The 19187-nt window shown below is 34.0% G+C and overlaps 1 protein-coding gene across 1 annotated transcript in view; it reads left to right on the top strand.

Moving 5' to 3' along the window:
* Window positions 1–19187, top strand: part of LOC136024932 (DNA topoisomerase 2-binding protein 1-like) — a 101542-nt gene that overhangs the window by 33928 nt on the left and 48427 nt on the right. Inside the window, exons 7-9 of the mRNA XM_065700519.1 lie at window positions 3199–3330; window positions 5050–5252; window positions 12333–12546. Of these exons, the coding sequence (XP_065556591.1) occupies window positions 3199–3330; window positions 5050–5252; window positions 12333–12546 (549 nt within the window). The remainder of the gene's footprint in view (window positions 1–3198; window positions 3331–5049; window positions 5253–12332; window positions 12547–19187) is intronic.

The raw sequence follows: 19187 nt of genomic DNA, 5'->3' as shown, positions 1-19187 counted from the left end.
CAGGTGCTCCGATACGAAGTTGACTATTAACTCTGCTAAGTCAAAAATGCTTAGACTGAACCTGCTAAAGAGAGAATTCGTCCCCCCTAAAGTTCCTTTCCCTGTTGTAAGTGAGGTGAAAATACTAGGTGTCATTTTCTCAATTGCATCTTTACTACCCATACTGATGGGGTTAACAGTAAAACTAACACATCTCTGCAAACCCTTTCTAAAATCGTTTCGTGTGGAAAGCCCACAGTCTTATTCGGGCATACCTGTGTCACATGCGCACCATACTTGAATATGCCTGCCCCGTTTGGGGCCCATCAGTATTAAGAACCGGCTATCTAATACAGGAACTGGAGTCAGTCCAAGAATGGGCAACCAGGATCATCCTGAGTAATAGCGACATTTTTTACGACGATGCTCTAGCTACCTTTGAACTCCAAACTTTGGAACTGCGTTTGGGTGACCAAAATGAGGTTTGGCAAAATGCCGCTGTCTAACCCTGCCTTCAGTGACATTTACCCCAGAAGACCCGAGAGTCAACCGTACGAGACAGAAGCTAAACCTTGTGCCTGTGCGCGCTTGGACAAACCGGTACCAGAACTCTTTCGTCCCTTTTTTTATGTCATTAGTCATTACGTCAGTGCATCGCAGCATTTTTTTGTAGTTAAACATCAAATTAGCCATTTGAGCTACGATTGCTGTTTGAATAAACTTTCTCTCTCTCTCCCTCAACCTAAAAAAAAACTTCAGAAGCTCTCCTGAAAAGTAGCAATTTCGGATATTTTTAACCAGAGCACATTCGGAGGTAGGATAGTTTCAATCGGAACACATTTTAGGTGAGATATTTTTCATTGGAGCCCATTTGGAGGTAGATTAGTTTCATTCCTGTGTATCAAACTGGTAGACACAAACATTCAAAATACCCTAAACGAAATCATGTGTTTTCAGATTTCTCTTTAATCTATGTTGTGTAAGAAAATGACTCATTAATCACTGCTGTCGATTGTGCTCACCATATAACTTTAATTAATACAGACAATTCTTTGCATAATGTCTGCCAAAATATCTGACAAAAAGTATTTTACCTAAAAGGGCAAAAAATGGGATATTGAAGTATTTCTTGTTCTTATTTATCTTTGTCAATAAGCTTTTGTCTGTCGGTCTGTCTATCTGTCTTATTGCTCCCAGTTGAATAAATGCTGCTATGGCTACCATGGCTAAACAATAACCAATAACCCTACCTGCCGGCTTGAAACGGGGTTTTGCTGCAAGATACTGGTTCCTGATCTTTTTGACGGGTGCCACCCTTTTGATTGACGGCAAATATGAGGTCATTGACCACTGTTCATCTTACGACACTATGTTACCCCCAGGTGATTCTTATCCGTTGTATTTACCAGCCACCTATACCACCACTGAAAACTTATCGCAGCAGTTTTGCCCGAGGCAACATAGCTAAACATGCTCCTGCACTACCTCAATCTATTCAGGCTCTTTCTATTTACCACCTTCCATCAAGATCTGCTCCTTCGTTTATTTTCATTATAGAACGAGACAGTTTTATCAGACTACATATTGTTGGTCTATGATGTTTGATATGCAGTCTCTCAAGCTAGCCTAAAACTATCATTTGACAATCCTTTGTAAAAACATTTTTTAAGATGATTTACAAGATAAAACATCTATTTTAAGCACAAAGATAAAACATCTTAAAAATAAAAACATAACAGAAAGATATAAAAAAAAAAATCGTGCTTAAAAGCAATCTTCCTCAACTTTTCGAAATCTACTACGTTCTATCTACGCAACAACAATGCTACCCAGGCACTTGTTCAATTTTCTCGTCACCTAATATCACCTCTTTGCTTTCATTCATATGTAATCTAAGCAACTTGGTTTGAAAAACATTCATTTTCAAACTTATTTTCGCATTATAGATTCTGACAACTTCAAAAACTCTTATTTTGCCAACTTTTTACCTAAACTATTCAAATGTTTTGCATATTCTAAATCTTGTTTTGTTTTATCTGTCTATTTAATACCACTTTCTTACACATGCTTTGCTATGTTCCTTTGGACGAAATTATTTCGTTGTTTAACCACTGTTACATTACCTTTATTGCTACATTTTTCCCTTAATAAAACATTTTTTTTTTGCACAGTTCTAGTGTCTTATTCCTAATATTATATCCAACATATTTCAAAAACTCGTTTACAGAATTAAAGAAGAGAAACCTGTTGCATCATTATTTTTAAAACCTCGTAATTTTTCCTCTAAGCACCTTAGTCTATGTTTTCTCAATCCCTTTAAATTGTGGAAATTCTTTTGGTACGTAATTTCCTTAGGCCTTATTCTACAACTGTATCCTGGTTTAATACCTAACAAGGTGTCCTAATTCCTAGTGAAATGTCAAGAACCTAAGATTATTGATTGTGGTATAAATAAAAACAAGACCTTGAAAAAATAGATAAATAATATGTAAAAATATACAAATAATATAAAAAACGACTTGAAAATTTGTTTATGTATGGTTTCTATTTTTCTAAAAACCCATAAAATTACCAACAGCAGTATAATATAATAACTTGCAGTCCTGTAACAAAGATTGGATTGTAATAAAACTGGATTTGCCATCTTATGTCAGTAAGGGTTGGTGTCCGAGCCCTGGTGTCGCTGAAATTTGGTTTGGAATGGAGGTCAGTGGCTCGACCCTGCAAGCTCAATCAGAATTAAATCCAGCTCTAAATAGGTACCTGAAGAAATCTGGGGAAGGTAAACAAGAAGGTTGTACGAAAGCACAGTATGTTTGACCCTCAATCTCCCATTGCACTTTCTGGCTAAAGTACCGTGAAACGGAGATCCGCGCCGCCAATCTGGGCTGTACAGTCAAGTGCTGCCTCCTTTAATAAAATTAATATTAAATAATTACTATTACTATTAAATAATTATAGTAATTATAATAATTATTAATTATAGTATAATTAATAATAATTAATTGTTAATTAATTTATTATTAATTTATTTATTATTAATTAAATTATTAATTAATTATTAATAATAATTGAATAATTATAGTGATAATAATAATTACTATTAAATAATTACTATTAATAAAACATAATCTTGTTGATATTGGGTACTACAAAGTTAGTTATTGTGAACATTGTTTATCATTTTTTGTTAGTTATTTACTATTACTTCATTTATAGAAATTTTCAACATTCCGGATGTTAGTGCAATTGTTGAGAATACAACTGGTGTTAATCAAACCTTCTTTGGAGAGCAGAGCCAGATGACACAACAATTTGCAACTCAGAAATCTAAGAATAAGGATATAACAGGTGCTTTTTTTCGAAATGCTTTTTGTAATATTTAGTGTCTAGATTATTTTGGATACCTTAAAATAATATAATTAGGTCTTGACTGCCAAATTAATTTTGGTTGCAGTTTTTCCAGTAAAATATATAGAAATTCTGACATATCTAAGTAAGTACGTACCAGATATGCTGAAAATTTATAAATATCTCTTTGAGAATCACAATCTTATACTAAAAAGAAAATATTTTGTCAGGTAACTAACATTCCCCAAAGCTAAACTTTAATTCTTTTGTAGCCACGCCTACTAAGCTATTAATTTCTTTTTCGGAAATGTCCAATAAAGGGGTAAACCGTCATGGAGTGCTTCTGGATCATCGAAGTTGCCTGGGTTTTCAGACTAACGCTCCCTTTTCCTCATTCCTGTGTATCTTTTTAGGTAGTTTTTTGGTGCCTTATTTAGCTTTTTAGGGATTTGAATTACTCCATCAACCACTGTGGGGAATAAGTCCAATCGTGTATGGGGAACCACTTGGCTGAACAGGTGACAAAGAAAATTGAGAAATAATGCATGGTGGTTATCTAACATTTCCTAATGACAATGTTTTTGTCGCTTGATTATGTATCTGAGTATTGAGAATGTATTTGATTCTATTTTAGTTTAAGTTTTGTTAGAATGCCAAATGAATCCTTCCAGAATGTTTTAGACTTTTTGGAAATAAATTTTAAACAGCTTTCATTTTTTTTGTACCATTAGAAAAAGGAAATACTGCTCAGAGTTCCGTTTTTTTTTTTTTTTTTTTCAGTATCTCCATTGTTTGCGGATAGTTTATTTTTATTAGTCTACTATGCTTTAAATTTTCATCAATGTTTATTACTTTTAAATTTACTCCTCTCAGCTGTATAGAAAATTAAAGGGGCAAAAATATTTTCAGGCTATAAATTTAGTTTTTTGTAAAGTGTAGATTGTAACATAGATTTCAGAGGAAGGGGAGAGTAGGGTGATGGCAAAATTTTTCTTATTTGTCTGTTTTAAGCGTGGTCAATGGATCTATTTTTTGCCCTTTTTATGTTTAATTTTTTCCAATCAACAATTTTTGCACTAGCAATGTTTGACATCTTGTATTAGCTAATTTTTGCTCGCTTTAAGTTTAAAGTTCACTCATTGCTTGTCTTGGAAATTTATGTTTTTTAATCAAATTATAAAAGATACCGATTGATGTCTTACAGAACAGAATTGCGTAAAAAATTCTCCGAATCCATGTTCTTGCGCTGAGAGGGATATGCAATTGTGTTGTCTGTAGAGGGTGGGACAGGCCAATGTTTATACGGAAACCAGTGTTCCACAGTTCTTTTAAAACCTATATATCAATTCTTGTCTCCGAGACGGTAATAAGAGAAGAAAATTATACAGCTGATGGCGTGGAAGTTCCTGTTCTTGCTATCAAGGACGGGAGCTTTTTTTTCTGTTCTTTTTTCTTTTTTTAACGAATATCAACCTTTACATATAAATTATAACGCAACATTATGCAAAAAAAAACTATTTGTCCAGTCTGGTCGCCTGTAAATTCATATTATGCAAATATTGACTTAAAGTCTAAATTGTTAATGATTCTGTGATTGATGTTTATTTTAGCATTAGGAAGCATCGGAAAAAGCTAATTTGAGTCTCTTGGTCATTCAGAGAACCAGGTTAGGATCATCATAGTTGATTTTTTCTACTTCAGATTAATTTTTTTTTTCAGCTAATCCTTCTTATCAAGCTATTGAATCCATGGACATTGTTCAATTCAAAAGCTGTGGAACGTTTCTAGATGGATGCAAGATATTTTGTAGTGGTTTCAGCGACCGACATTTGGAAAAAATGAGGAGAATCATCGTTAATGCTGGTGGCATTCATTATTGGAACTTATCTGATGTTGTTACCCATGTCGTTATTGGAGATGAGGTTCTTACATACTTTTTAATTCCAATCTCCGTCTCTATTCAAAGAAATTCTATTTATGGCTTAGATTTGATCATTCCTGTGGGGGGGCGTACTTTTTAAGGAATCTTAGGCATATCCAATGCGAAGACCTGTGGACATGAATTTCTTTAGAAGCCCTTGTATTTTTGAGGAAATGGGAGGGGGGGGGTTACAAATATGGAAAAATCAAAAACAGGTGAACAACAAATGAAGGAAGCTGTAGGAATTATTGCAGACAAATTCATTTCTTGAGGAGAGGGGCACGGACAGGCAGGTTTTCTCCTTACTTATCTGTGTGAACATTTACCTATAAGACAGTATATATCCAAGGATGGAATACAATTCCAATAATGTATATTCGCAGCTGGAAATGAAGCTGGTGACTTATCCATGATATACAAAGTTAAACAATTTTATGATCTGTTCTATTCTTATCTTCCTTTGATTCTAAACGATTCTATCTATGTTTTATTAAATGACGAATAGGAGATGACGAAAATTGCGAACGGTTTGATAAAGTTTATGTGTATTCCTTTTTGTAAATTGATTGACAATATAATCGGTGCATTTGATGAAACGTAGAGTAGCTTCAAAATAAAAGCTGTGCTATTTTCTGTTATGAAGGTAAAATGTGAGGGAAAAAACTACATTAATTTGAAAATATAATTAATCGATGTATTATAATATATAATCGATGTATTATAATATATAATCGATGTATATATGATATATAATCGATGTATTTTATGAGACGTAGAGTAGCTTCAAAATAAAAGCTGTGCTATTTTCTGTTATGAAGGTAAAATGTGAGGGAAAAAACTACATTAATTTGAAAATATAATTAATCGATGTATTATAATATATAATCGATGTATTATAATATATAATCGATGTATATATGATATATAATCGATGTATTTTATGAGACGTAGAGTAGCTTCAAAATAAAAGCTGTGCTATTTTCTGTTATGAAGGTAAAATGTGAGGGAAAAAACTACATTAATTTGAAAATATAATATAATCGATGTATTATAATATATAATCGATGTATATATGATATATAATCGATGTATTTTATGAAACGTAGAGTAGCTTCAAAATAAAAGCTGTGCTATTTTCTGTTATGAAGGTAAAATGTGAGGGAAAAAACTACATTAATTTGAAAATATAATTAATCGATGTATTATAATATATAATCGATGTATTATAATATATAATCGATGTACATATGATATATAATCGATGTATTTTATGAGACGTAGAGTAGCTTCAAAATAAAAGCTGTGCTATTTTCTGTTATGAAGGTAAAATGTGAGGGAAAAAACTACATTAATTTGAAAATATAATATAATCGATGTATTATAATATATAATCGATGTATATATGATATATAATCGATGTATTTTATGAAACGTAGAGTAGCTTCAAAATAAAAGCTGTGCTATTTTCTGTTATGAAGGTAAAATGTGAGGGAAAAAACTACATTGATTTGAAAATATAATTAATCGATGTATTATAATATATAATCGATGTATATATGATATATAATCGATGTATTTTATGAAACGTAGAATAGCTTCAAAATAAAAGCTGTGCTATTTTCTGTTATGAAGGTAAAATGTGAGGGAAAAAACTACATTAATTTGAAAATATAATTAATCGATGTATTATAATATATAATCGATGTATTATAATATATAATCGATGTATATATGATATATAATCGATGTATTTTATGAAACGTAGAGTAGCTTCAAAATAAAAGCTGTGCTATTTTCTGTTATGAAGGTAAAATGTGAGGGAAAAAACTACATTGATTTGAAAATATAATTAATCGATGTATTATAATATATAATCGATGTATATATGATATATAATCGATGTATTTCATGAAACGTAGAATAGCTTCAAAATAAAAGCTGTGCTATTTTCTGTTATGAAGGTAAAATGTGAGGGAAAAAACTACATTAATTTGAAAATATAATTAATCGATGTATTATAATATATAATCGATGTATTATAATATATAATCGATGTATATATGATATATAATCGATGTATTTTATGAGACGTAGAGTAGCTTCAAAATAAAAGCTGTGCTATTTTCTGTTATGAAGGTTAAATGTGAGGGAAAAAACTACATTAATTTGAAAATATAATATAATCGATGTATTATAATATATAATCGATGTATATATGATATATAATCGATGTATTTTATGAAACGTAGAGTAGCTTCAAAATAAAAGCTGTGCTATTTTCTGTTATGAAGGTAAAATGTGAGGGAAAAAACTACATTAATTTGAAAATATAATTAATCGATGTATTATAATATATAATCGATGTATTATAATATATAATCGATGTATATATGATATATAATCGATGTATTTTATGAGACGTAGAGTAGCTTCAAAATAAAAGCTGTGCTATTTTCTGTTATGAAGGTAAAATGTGAGGGAAAAAACTACATTAATTTGAAAATATAATATAATCGATGTATTATAATATATAATCGATGTATATATGATATATAATCGATGTATTTTATGAAACGTAGAGTAGCTTCAAAATAAAAGCTGTGCTATTTTCTGTTATGAAGGTAAAATGTGAGGGAAAAAACTACATTGATTTGAAAATATAATTAATCGATGTATTATAATATATAATCGATGTATATATGATATATAATCGATGTATTTTATGAAACGTAGAATAGCTTCAAAATAAAAGCTGTGCTATTTTCTGTTATGAAGGTAAAATGTGAGGGAAAAAACTACATTAATTTGAAAATATAATTAATCGATGTATTATAATATATAATCGATGTATTATAATATATAATCGATGTATATATGATATATAATCGATGTATTTTATGAAACGTAGAGTAGCTTCAAAATAAAAGCTGGGCTATTTTCTGTTATGAAGGTAAAATGTGAGGGAAAAAACTACATTAATTTGAAAATATAATTAATCGATGTATTATAATATATAATCGATGTATTATAATATATAATCGATGTATATATGATATATAATCGATGTATTTTATGAGACGTAGAGTAGCTTCAAAATAAAAGCTGTGCTATTTTCTGTTATGAAGGTAAAATGTGAGGGAAAAAACTACATTAATTTGAAAATATAATATAATCGATGTATTATAATATATAATCGATGTATATATGATATATAATCGATGTATTTTATGAAACGTAGAGTAGCTTCAAAATAAAAGCTGTGCTATTTTCTGTTATGAAGGTAAAATGTGAGGGAAAAAACTACATTAATTTGAAAATATAATTAATCGATGTATTATAATATATAATCGATGTATTATAATATATAATCGATGTATATATGATATATAATCGATGTATTTTATGAGACGTAGAGTAGCTTCAAAATAAAAGCTGTGCTATTTTCTGTTATGAAGGTAAAATGTGAGTGAAAAAACTACATTGATTTGAAAATATAATATAATCGATGTATTATAATATATAATCGATGTATATATGATATATAATCGATGTATTTTATGAAACGTAGAGTAGCTTCAAAATAAAAGCTGTGCTATTTTCTGTTATGAAGGTAAAATGTGAGGGAAAAAACTACATTAATTTGAAAATATAATATAATCGATGTATTATAATATATAATCGATGTATATATGATATATAATCGATGTATTTTATGAAACGTAGAGTAGCTTCAAAATAAAAGCTGTGCTATTTTCTGTTATGAAGGTAAAATGTGAGGGAAAAAACTACATTGATTTGAAAATATAATATAATCGATGTATTATAATATATAATCGATGTATATATGATATATAATCGATGTATTTTATGAAACGTAGAATAGCTTCAAAATAAAAGCTGTGCTATTTTCTGTTATGAAGGTAAAATGTGAGTGAAAAAACTACATTGATTTGAAAATATAATATAATCGATGTATTATAATATATAATCGATGTATATATGATATATAATCGATGTATTTTATGAAACGTAGAGTAGCTTCAAAATAAAAGCTGTGCTATTTTCTGTTATGAAGGTAAAATGTGAGGGAAAAAACTACATTAATTTGAAAATATAATTAATCGATGTATTATAATATATAATCGATGTATTATAATATATAATCGATGTATATATGATATATAATCGATGTATTTTATGAGACGTAGAGTAGCTTCAAAATAAAAGCTGTGCTATTTTCTGTTATGAAGGTAAAATGTGAGTGAAAAAACTACATTGATTTGAAAATATAATATAATCGATGTATTATAATATATAATCGATGTATATATGATATATAATCGATGTATTTTATGAAACGTAGAGTAGCTTCAAAATAAAAGCTGTGCTATTTTCTGTTATGAAGGTAAAATGTGAGGGAAAAAACTACATTAATTTGAAAATATAATATAATCGATGTATTATAATATATAATCGATGTATATATGATATATAATCGATGTATTTTATGAAACGTAGAGTAGCTTCAAAATAAAAGCTGTGCTATTTTCTGTTATGAAGGTAAAATGTGAGGGAAAAAACTACATTGATTTGAAAATATAATATAATCGATGTATTATAATATATAATCGATGTATATATGATATATAATCGATGTATTTTATGAAACGTAGAATAGCTTCAAAATAAAAGCTGTGCTATTTTCTGTTATGAAGGTAAAATGTGAGTGAAAAAACTACATTGATTTGAAAATATAATATAATCGATGTATTATAATATATAATCGATGTATATATGATATATAATCGATGTATTTTATGAAACGTAGAGTAGCTTCAAAATAAAAGCTGTGCTATTTTCTGTTATGAAGGTAAAATGTGAGTGAAAAAACTACATTGATTTGAAAATATAATATAATCGATGTATTATAATATATAATCGATGTATATATGATATATAATCGATGTATTTTATGAAACGTAGAGTAGCTTCAAAATAAAAGCTGTGCTATTTTCTGTTATGAAGGTAAAATGTGAGTGAAAAAACTAACATTGATTTCTTTGAAACCAGAACTTTGAAACATAAAACCCTGACAGGTACCCATGAACTTTTTCCAATGGAGGAGCGCGATCTGAAAAAGCCTCAAAAATAGGTGGATTGCATAGAATTATATTACATATTTCTTGGGAAAGTGGTAAAAATAATGCCTTCAAGACAAAAATGAAAGATTTCAGGGTTCCCCCTTCTGCATGCGTGTCTGGCTGGATCTGAAGTATACTATTAAGGTTTAAAAAAAAAAAAAAAAAAACAGACTGTCATTTTACACCTAAATAGAGTGCGAGTATAGTTGGTTTTGAAAAGTCAACAACCTCTCTTCAGTCCTTGGGTTTTCCATATATATTGCAGTTTCCAAGCAACTTCTCTCTGCAGTTGCTGCAGTAGTGTGAATACAGTAGAAATATGTCACTTTGACCTTTTTTGAATATTATTTATTTCATAAGGAGCTCTTATTACATTGGAGGAAACCTTCTATCAGCCGTAGGACCAAGATGCGCTTATACAATGCTTCGGTGGGATCCGTGCTTCTTTACGGAGCCGAAACTTGGCCAGCCACTCGGTCTGTGCTTAGCACCGTAAATATAGCTCAGACAAAACACCTTCGCCGCATTGAAGGACTACGTTGGCACGATTTTGTTAGCAAGGAGAACCTCCTGGCGTTAACTGGTCAAACGCCCTTCTCAGTCCAACTCGCCCAACAAACACTACGCTGGTACGGACAGCTCCTTCGTATGCCCCCCAACACTCCCGCACGAACGATTTTTGACTTTGATCCCGTGCTGCACGGCGGGAAACGCCCAAGAGGTCGTCCCCCAACGAGGTGGAAGGACACGACAGGTGCCTTCTTAGTCATGGCAAACATTCAGGAGGATGTCCACATCCTTGCAAGAGACCGGTCCAAATGGAGGCGCCATGTAGCATCACTCTCGACGCCGGAAGCATTTCGGCAGGAGCATTAAGTCAAGTCAAGTCTTATTACAAGACAAAAAATATTATGTTTTAATATTGTTATTTTATTCTATACTCGATCAAACGGCTCTTCTAGACAAGGCTCATAGCATTATGCTTATTGCTTACCCCCACTGTAGATCTTCGAGTCCCGCCTTGTGCGAAGTCTTATTTTGGTTGGCGAAAAACGGTAATGGGGATGCTTGCTTTTTTGACAATAATGTTAATATGATAAATAGCGCTGATACCGCTATAGTAGAACACCGTTTTATGTTTTATTGGTCTTAGTTTTTTCGTTATTTTGACAATGTGAAGTTATTTGTTGTTCTCCCATTGTGTGTAAAAGAAAAAAGTTGCTTCAATTTTCGTAAATAAGAAGTCATATTTTTTTTTGTTTTTTGTCCTAGATTTTAAATTTAATTAAAAGTTTATCTTAGAAAAAGCTAAAAAATCCTAACTACTACGGTTCTAAGTAAAAACAAAGAATTAAATTGTAATATTTTTCTAGAAGATAGTGCAAAGAAAAAAGTGCAAGCAAAGTTCCAACAAACTCGATTTTAAACTCGACAATTGCCAATGAGTGACAATCTCAAATCCTGAAAAGAATAAAGTTGTCCTAAATAAAGTATTATGTGAGGACGGCACACTCTTTTGTGGGGACTGGAGAAGCAATATTTGCCCCCATCAATCAAATGAAAGTTTTGAAGTCTTCCCCCCCCCCACCTTACAAAAAAAAACTTTTCCTAAAATTTTCAGCTTTGTCCTTCAGCCGTGAGACAAAGCAGGGTATACTTACCCAATGGGAAATACTAGATTGCCTTCAGGCTTCAAGCATAAAAACGTATATTCTCGAAGGAGGATCAAGTCTATTGATGCTTTAAATCCAATTGTTGTCTCTTCAGACATGGCTCAGGCACCTACTGCATAAAATCACATGATTGTTCTTAGATTAATTATTGGCTGGAAATTACGGACACTTACTAATTTATATGAAATAAGATGTAAATATGATACCATGCCACGCTATGATTTTGTATTTCACGATCAAATAATTGAATAGAATCTCACATCTTAGGTTGAAGAACAAATGAAACAGATAAAATCACTGGATCATAAGCCCTATCTAGTTTCATTGACATGGATTGAAGCTAGCTCCGAGCTCCGCAAACCAGCCATTGAAAAAAATTTCCTCTTCTATCAAGAGGAAGAACCAGTAGCTAAAGCGAAGTCTGTTTCTATGCCACCTCCTGATTTCAATGTTGAGAGCATATTACAGCATTATGTTACAGGTATTTCACAGGTCTTATTTTTTTATTTCAGTGATAGGTTAGATGGTGCTTTAGAAAAAATGCACAAAAATGTGATTTTAATTTAGTTTGGAGTGTTTTAATAACTAAGGAAAAAAGCCGATTTTCAAATAGGTTACATCAGTATCCATTTTATATGCTATTTTTTTTATATGTGTTTATATCTTATAATACTTAATTTGATCCTGATTCCGCCTCCACGAGATTGGAGGAAGGCATTATAAAAGTGAGTTGCCAGGATGAGAGGACGGAAACATGGATTAAGGGAGTTGTGAACGGGATGGAGCAGGGTTGTGTTGTCCTCATCCCAGGAGATACACCTTCGAGAAGAAATTTCTCTATGGAGGATCGGAATGACGGGGCACCAGAGTAGCTGAAGGGGGTTCGCTAGTGGCCTGCAATCGTTTCCTCACTAAAGAGAAAATTGAAGTGACCAAGATTCATGTCAAGGAGGGAAAGGCCTACCTCCTGTAGCAATTGACGCGGACTTGGTCTCTGAAGTTGAGAAGCGGAATTTCCAACTCCTCATTGGAATGAGGGGACACATGCTCCTCAAGCCCCTCTATAAGAAGCACGTGGAGTCCACTCCAACAAAAGACGGGGCGAGATCTTTCAGTTCCAGCTAAATTTAAATTATGCCAGCATATGAGCCGCGGGGGCTGGAGTTTTTGGCAGATCAGTCTGCATCACTGCCAAGCCGCCTCTTATAATCTTGGGATGGAGCTTGAAAAATGCAGACATACATAGCGATGATCTAGGAGCCATGTGTAGTCGGAGGAAAGATCATGGGGAAGGTCAGGGGAGCTAACTCCATATGCAAAATGAGGTGAGCACCGCTCCTAGAGCATGTATTTGTCATTCAAAAAAATTAGATCCTTTGAAGTTGTCTAAATATTGTTCTAGGGATGTAGTTGCTGCTATGGTGAAAAATCTGATTGGCCTGCGACGTGTGGTATTTAGTTCAGTTTAAATGCCACATTATGAGAAACCACCACCAGAAAAAGTAATGGAACTGGTGGAATGTTGTAAAGCAGAGAAGATCATCCTAATTGTGTCTTGTGATGCAAATGCGCATCATACTATATGGGGTAGCAGCGATACAAATGGAAGGGGACTTGAGGTTTTGGATTACCTGGCGGGGGAACGCCTAGCTTGGTGTAATCGGGGCCCGAGCTCTACTTTTGTAACCAGAGGAAGAAGAGAGGTCCTGGATCACAACATGAGAGATTGGTAAAGGATTGGCATATGAGCAATTTTTCATTCTCGGACCATCGAAAAATAGGATTCAGATAGGTATATCCCAACGACAAAGGAAACTCCTTGGGGATATAAGGAAAACAAATTGGCATATCTATAACCAAGTTTTGGCCAAAAAACTTGCCAATCTACGTCCCAACCCTGAAATAATTGAAGAATATCTAGATCAAGAGGCAGAAAGACTCACATAAAGCATAAACAGTGCGTTTAAATAAGCAACTCCCCCAACACTTGTTGAAGAGGGGGGCCAAGCCAATAACTGGTGGTCTTCGGAACTAAGTCAAAGAAGAAAACTGACCCGAAGGCTCGTAAGAACTACTATCCGAAGAAATAATCCCAAAGACTGGGACGCATACTCGGAAGGGTTAAAACTCCTGAAAAAGGAGATAAGGAGAGCAAAAAGAACCTCATGGAGGACTTTCTTTGAAAGTATACAGTCAGATTAAGCTAGTAATAGACTGCTAAAGACTCTTGAAGAAAGATCACCGGGTACACTTGGGAAATGTGTCCAGAGTATACGGTACTCTCACAGCAGACCCGGAAGAAACTCTGAACTGTATGCTCAAACTACATGTAAAAGATCCTGAAGAAAATAGTACCGTCTCAGCTTATTTTATAAACCCAAATATGGAGGAGGAATTGGCGTCCCTAATTGTAAGGGGGGAACGGGTTAAAAAAAGCTGTCAATGATTTTGAACCTTATAAATATCCTGGAGCCGATAGGATATACCCTATAATGTTCCAGAAAGGATGGGAGAAAATGCAAATCTATTATATTAGTATTGCAAAGAGAAGCCTCGCTTTGGGCTATGTCCCCCGTACATGGCTCAAGGCCAGGGATGTTTTCATAGAGGCGATTCCAAATTGCCATGAAGAACAGAAAGGAATTGGAGCAGGAGATATAGCTGCTCCACCAAAGTAACGCGATAATATGTTATACTGATGGCTCGTGGTTCGATGGAAAATCGGGAACAGGATTAGTAATAGATCAGAATACTCCTAATGTGGAGAAGGATGTAATTAGTTATCACCTGGGAAAATTTGGTACAGTTTTGCAGGCTGAAATGTTCGGAATAGAACGGGCAGCTGGAAGACTGTTGGAAATGGGAAGTACAGGAAAAGATATAAGTATCTTATCTGACAACCAAGAATGCCTAATGGCTCTTCAGAATGTAAAGAGCCGGCAAAAATAAAGAATTGGAATGCTTTGAAGTTTTGAATAGCTTGTCATCCAAAGGAAACTCAATTACCCTGATTTGGGTCCCAGGGCACTCTGAAAAAACATCTTTCACGAGTAATGAGGGGTGAATCTCTATTAAGCCAAAAATTCAAGATGGCTACTGCTGAAAAAAGAAGGCATCAGATAGAAGAGTGTCCACCTAGGATTAGACACTGGCTTAGGAAGACATAGTAAGGGAAGGAGAAGTCTGACACCTGGTAAGATATATGTTCTGGGTGGGGAGGCCGAACCCATCATTGCCCCCCTCCTCCCTACCATAAATAGACCTCAGTTTTTGGGGTGTAGAGGCAATGGACCTTGAAGGCCTGTGCATTGACCCAATGATTGTGGGCTCACCCCCTCCTAATAAAAATAATAATCTTATAATACTTGTTTATTTTAAAGTCAAAGAGTCTATCGGACGACAGGCATTAAAACAAAACCTTAGCACGCATTTTTATGAGGGTAAGAGAAAAAAAAATAGTTTGCCCCCTTACTCCAAACACTAAATTCCAAGCCCCATCGAAAAAAATAAACAGACTTTTACTGAATGTCTCAGATTGATCCCCTAGTCTTGAAATAAAACCAGGTATGCCTGCTACCTAACCAGATACCAAACAACGCACAACATTTCCCATCTTCTAAGGAAAAGGCACTGAGCAAGGAATTGTAACACTGCTATACAGTGAAATCTACATGGGAACAAAATATTAGGATTATATTGGATTCAAGCTGATTGTGGAATATTATTATTTTTATGATCAATAAACTTAGAAGAATTAAGTGACAAAGTTCCAATCTCTTGAACTGCTTGGAAAATTAACTCCAGTTTTAGGAACAGACCGTAGTTGTCTTTTCTCAGCCGTCTTCGTTTCATGCTTAATATCAAAGAAATTGTACCGTAAGTGGGATGCCTGAAAATAATTCAGATTCGTAACCATAGCTTGGTCTGATTTTTCGCTTTCTTCAGAGGAAGGAGGTCAAAATTTTAACGGAATTTTGGCGTGTAAGGCTGACTGTGTCCTTTTGGAAAGCTGCTTGTGCGGCCTTTCTCAGACGTAAAATGATTTGATGATAGTAGGTGCTCAGTTACAAACGGATTCCGGGTGAGGTAACTACGTAGCAGAGGAGGTCATGAGGCACGGTAATGGTACTCAGCAGTCTTGCAAGTTTGGTCAAGTACAATGGCAAATCCTAGCTAATCCAATTTTATCGTTGAAGCCACTGTTTTCTGCAGATTATGGAGTATTTATTAGTGGTTTTTACGTGAGGGATTCACCCAGAGCTGCTAACTTGTATCAAAATAAATGCGAGATGTTAATTCAGGACCCAGAAACAGGAGGAGACAATTGAGCAGTCAATCGGATTGGAGGGAAGGTATTGACACGTCACAGTGCTTGTCACCCATTAGCAGCCATTCATAGCGATGTTTCTCAATACCAGATACCAAATTTTCAATTTCTGGCACAATTTCTGGATTCGGGATCCCTTGTCTGAGAGGACGCGGGTTCGAATCCCGGTGTACCCAATTCTTCAGTTTGGGACGGGGGTCAGTGGCGTGACTCTGTAAGCTTAGCCAGAGTCGACCCAGCTCTAAATGGGTACCTGGAGAAATCTGGGGAAGGTAAACAGGAAGGGTGTGCGAAAGCACGGGATGACTGGCCCCCAACCCCCCATTGCACTTCCTGGCTGAAGGGCCAAGAAACGGAGATCAGCACCGCCGATACGGACTGTAAAGTCTAATGCCGTATCCTTTACCTTTTTTACCTTTGACAAAGTTAGTGAATCACGCAAGATCGTTCTTGCTTTGCGGCAAATAACTAGTAAAAGATTGCTATCCTAACGGGTAAATGCACATCATCACCTCTGTAACACTAGAGGAAGGGAAGAAAGTCGCAGATTCAACACGCAGGCTAACCTACTGGAAGGAAAGTTGTAAAAAAGGCAATGGAGTCGGGGTTACGTCGACGAAATCCACACTCATAGCTGGCAATTAATGTTCTTGAAAGTAAATAACATTGAAATTTTCAAGAAAATTATCGATACAAACATCCTTATCTTCGGTCCCATTAATATTAACAAATATAAATAGGCAAAAAATATCATTTGACAATACCTTAGGTAGCGTTAGCGCGCAACTTGGGACATTGCAAACTATATGACACATGGTCTCCGCTACCAGTAGCATATTTTGTGGACAATTGGCTGAGAGAATCCTTCGATGATTCATGAGGACCGGAGCGTCGGGGGTATTTAACAACTGGGTTTTTGTAATTGGTAGCCATGTGGTCAGGACAGCGCCATCTATGGCGACAACGAGAGATCAACTAATAATGAAAAAGCGCAAAAATCTATTTTAGAATTATAAACTTTTAGATTTTAGAATTTTGTTGTAGTTATTGGCTTTAGGGTTCTTGTTATTAATGTAGTTGTTCTTGTCGTAATTTTTAATTTAGTCTTTATAGAGATCGTTGGCTTTTTGGTCACTGTCGTAGTACCTACGTTTGTAGTAGTGGTTGGTTTTCTCGTTGTTTTCGTGGTAGTGGGCTTTACACTTGTGATCACAGTAGTCAGTTTTTATTTGTCGTAGCAATTGGTTTTAAAATTTTTGTTTTGGTTGCTGATTTTGGAGTTCTAGTCGTGCGCTGTTGTCGGTCGTTTTGTAATTTGTAAATTGTTATTTAGTTGCTTTTAGTTAATTTTGATTCAAATGAGTCTCTTCCCGATTTTCTAGAACCATTGGGTTATTTCTAAATAAAAAAAAATCGGTGATCATTCGTCTCGCAAAAAAATTAGAACTTTGCTTTTTTATAGATAGGAGCTTGAAACATCTGCAATATGGTTCCCTGATACGCTGAATTTGATATTGTAATTTCCATTAAGATCACTCATCTTTTGGGGATGGTTTGTCCTTTTTTTTGAAAAGGGGGCAATATTTTTCTGGCTTTCAGCTTTTGATGGGTAGTTTTAAATTTAACGAATTTATCAATAGTACAGTTGATAGTTCAGTTACGTTGTTTATCAATAATGGTAATTATCGAGGGGCTCATCAAATGGCGATTTAAGAATGAACACGGAAACAACTGCGGTAACCACGTCATACTGTAGAGTTGATCCGCATACTGTAGAGTTGTTTTGCAATACAGAGGGCTCCAAACCTCTTGATTAAGGTTTTTGACCATAGAAAATCGATTGGCTATCTTCAAATTTCTATTCTTCGGCATTTTTTCCCTTTTCAATGTAATTAAATACCCATACTGTAGTCTTATGAAAAAAATGCATCTTAATTTATTCGATTTTGACTCTTAAAAGGACACTGGAACTTTTAATTCGTAACTGAGTGAGCTCTTTCTTGAGTTCTTACAACCATCCCTTCTACACAAAGTGGTCGAAAAAAAAAATCATAGAGCCCACGACGTTCTTTGCTAAAGCGTCCCAAAAATAGGGTTGCTTTGGCCTAATGACTATGTGCAGTATCTATAATTGTATACACTATCGCTCACCTTTAAGGTTCAGGAAAAAAAAAAACAATAAAGTAGATACTCTTGTGGGCATTCGAAACCAACTGACTTTAATTGTAAAAATATTCCAGAGAAACTGTCACCCGGTATGTCTAAAATTGGGTTTTTCTTTAGATTAGGGATTGGCTGGGTTTTACAAACGCTTTCGAATTACATAAAGTAATTTTTATTTGGAGGCTGTACAGAGTTTTTGACAAAGTGTAATCTATCTCTTTCTTTCAAATTCACTCCCTGCTACATTCGTGAAAAAAAAAACCTGAAGGATTTAGTGTTATTGGCGCTTTGGAGTAAACAAAGTATGTTTCAACAGTTTTCTCCATTTCTATTATAAGATTTAAAAAAATGAAAATGCTGCTCAAAGTTTTTTTTTAGAAACATTTGTTGAAAGCATAGTAGGGGATGATGTTACATAGAAATCACCGGAATTATTTTGTATTTTATTATGTAGCTACATCGAGTGTTTCATAATTCAAAGAGTTCAGAGTTTTATTCATCAATAAATGCATTTTAGAATCACAATACTCTTATCCCCCTCGCAAGGCTCCAAGGCCAGGGATACAAGGGGGATAAGAAAAATGCAAATGTAAGCAACAACCGAAACAAAAGAAAAAACAGATCCATCGCCA

Source organism: Artemia franciscana, chromosome 3 (genome assembly GCF_032884065.1).
Source record: "Artemia franciscana chromosome 3, ASM3288406v1, whole genome shotgun sequence".
Classification (NCBI taxonomy): domain Eukaryota; kingdom Metazoa; phylum Arthropoda; class Branchiopoda; order Anostraca; family Artemiidae; genus Artemia; species Artemia franciscana.
This window is presented reverse-complemented; position numbering and strand designations above follow the sequence as displayed.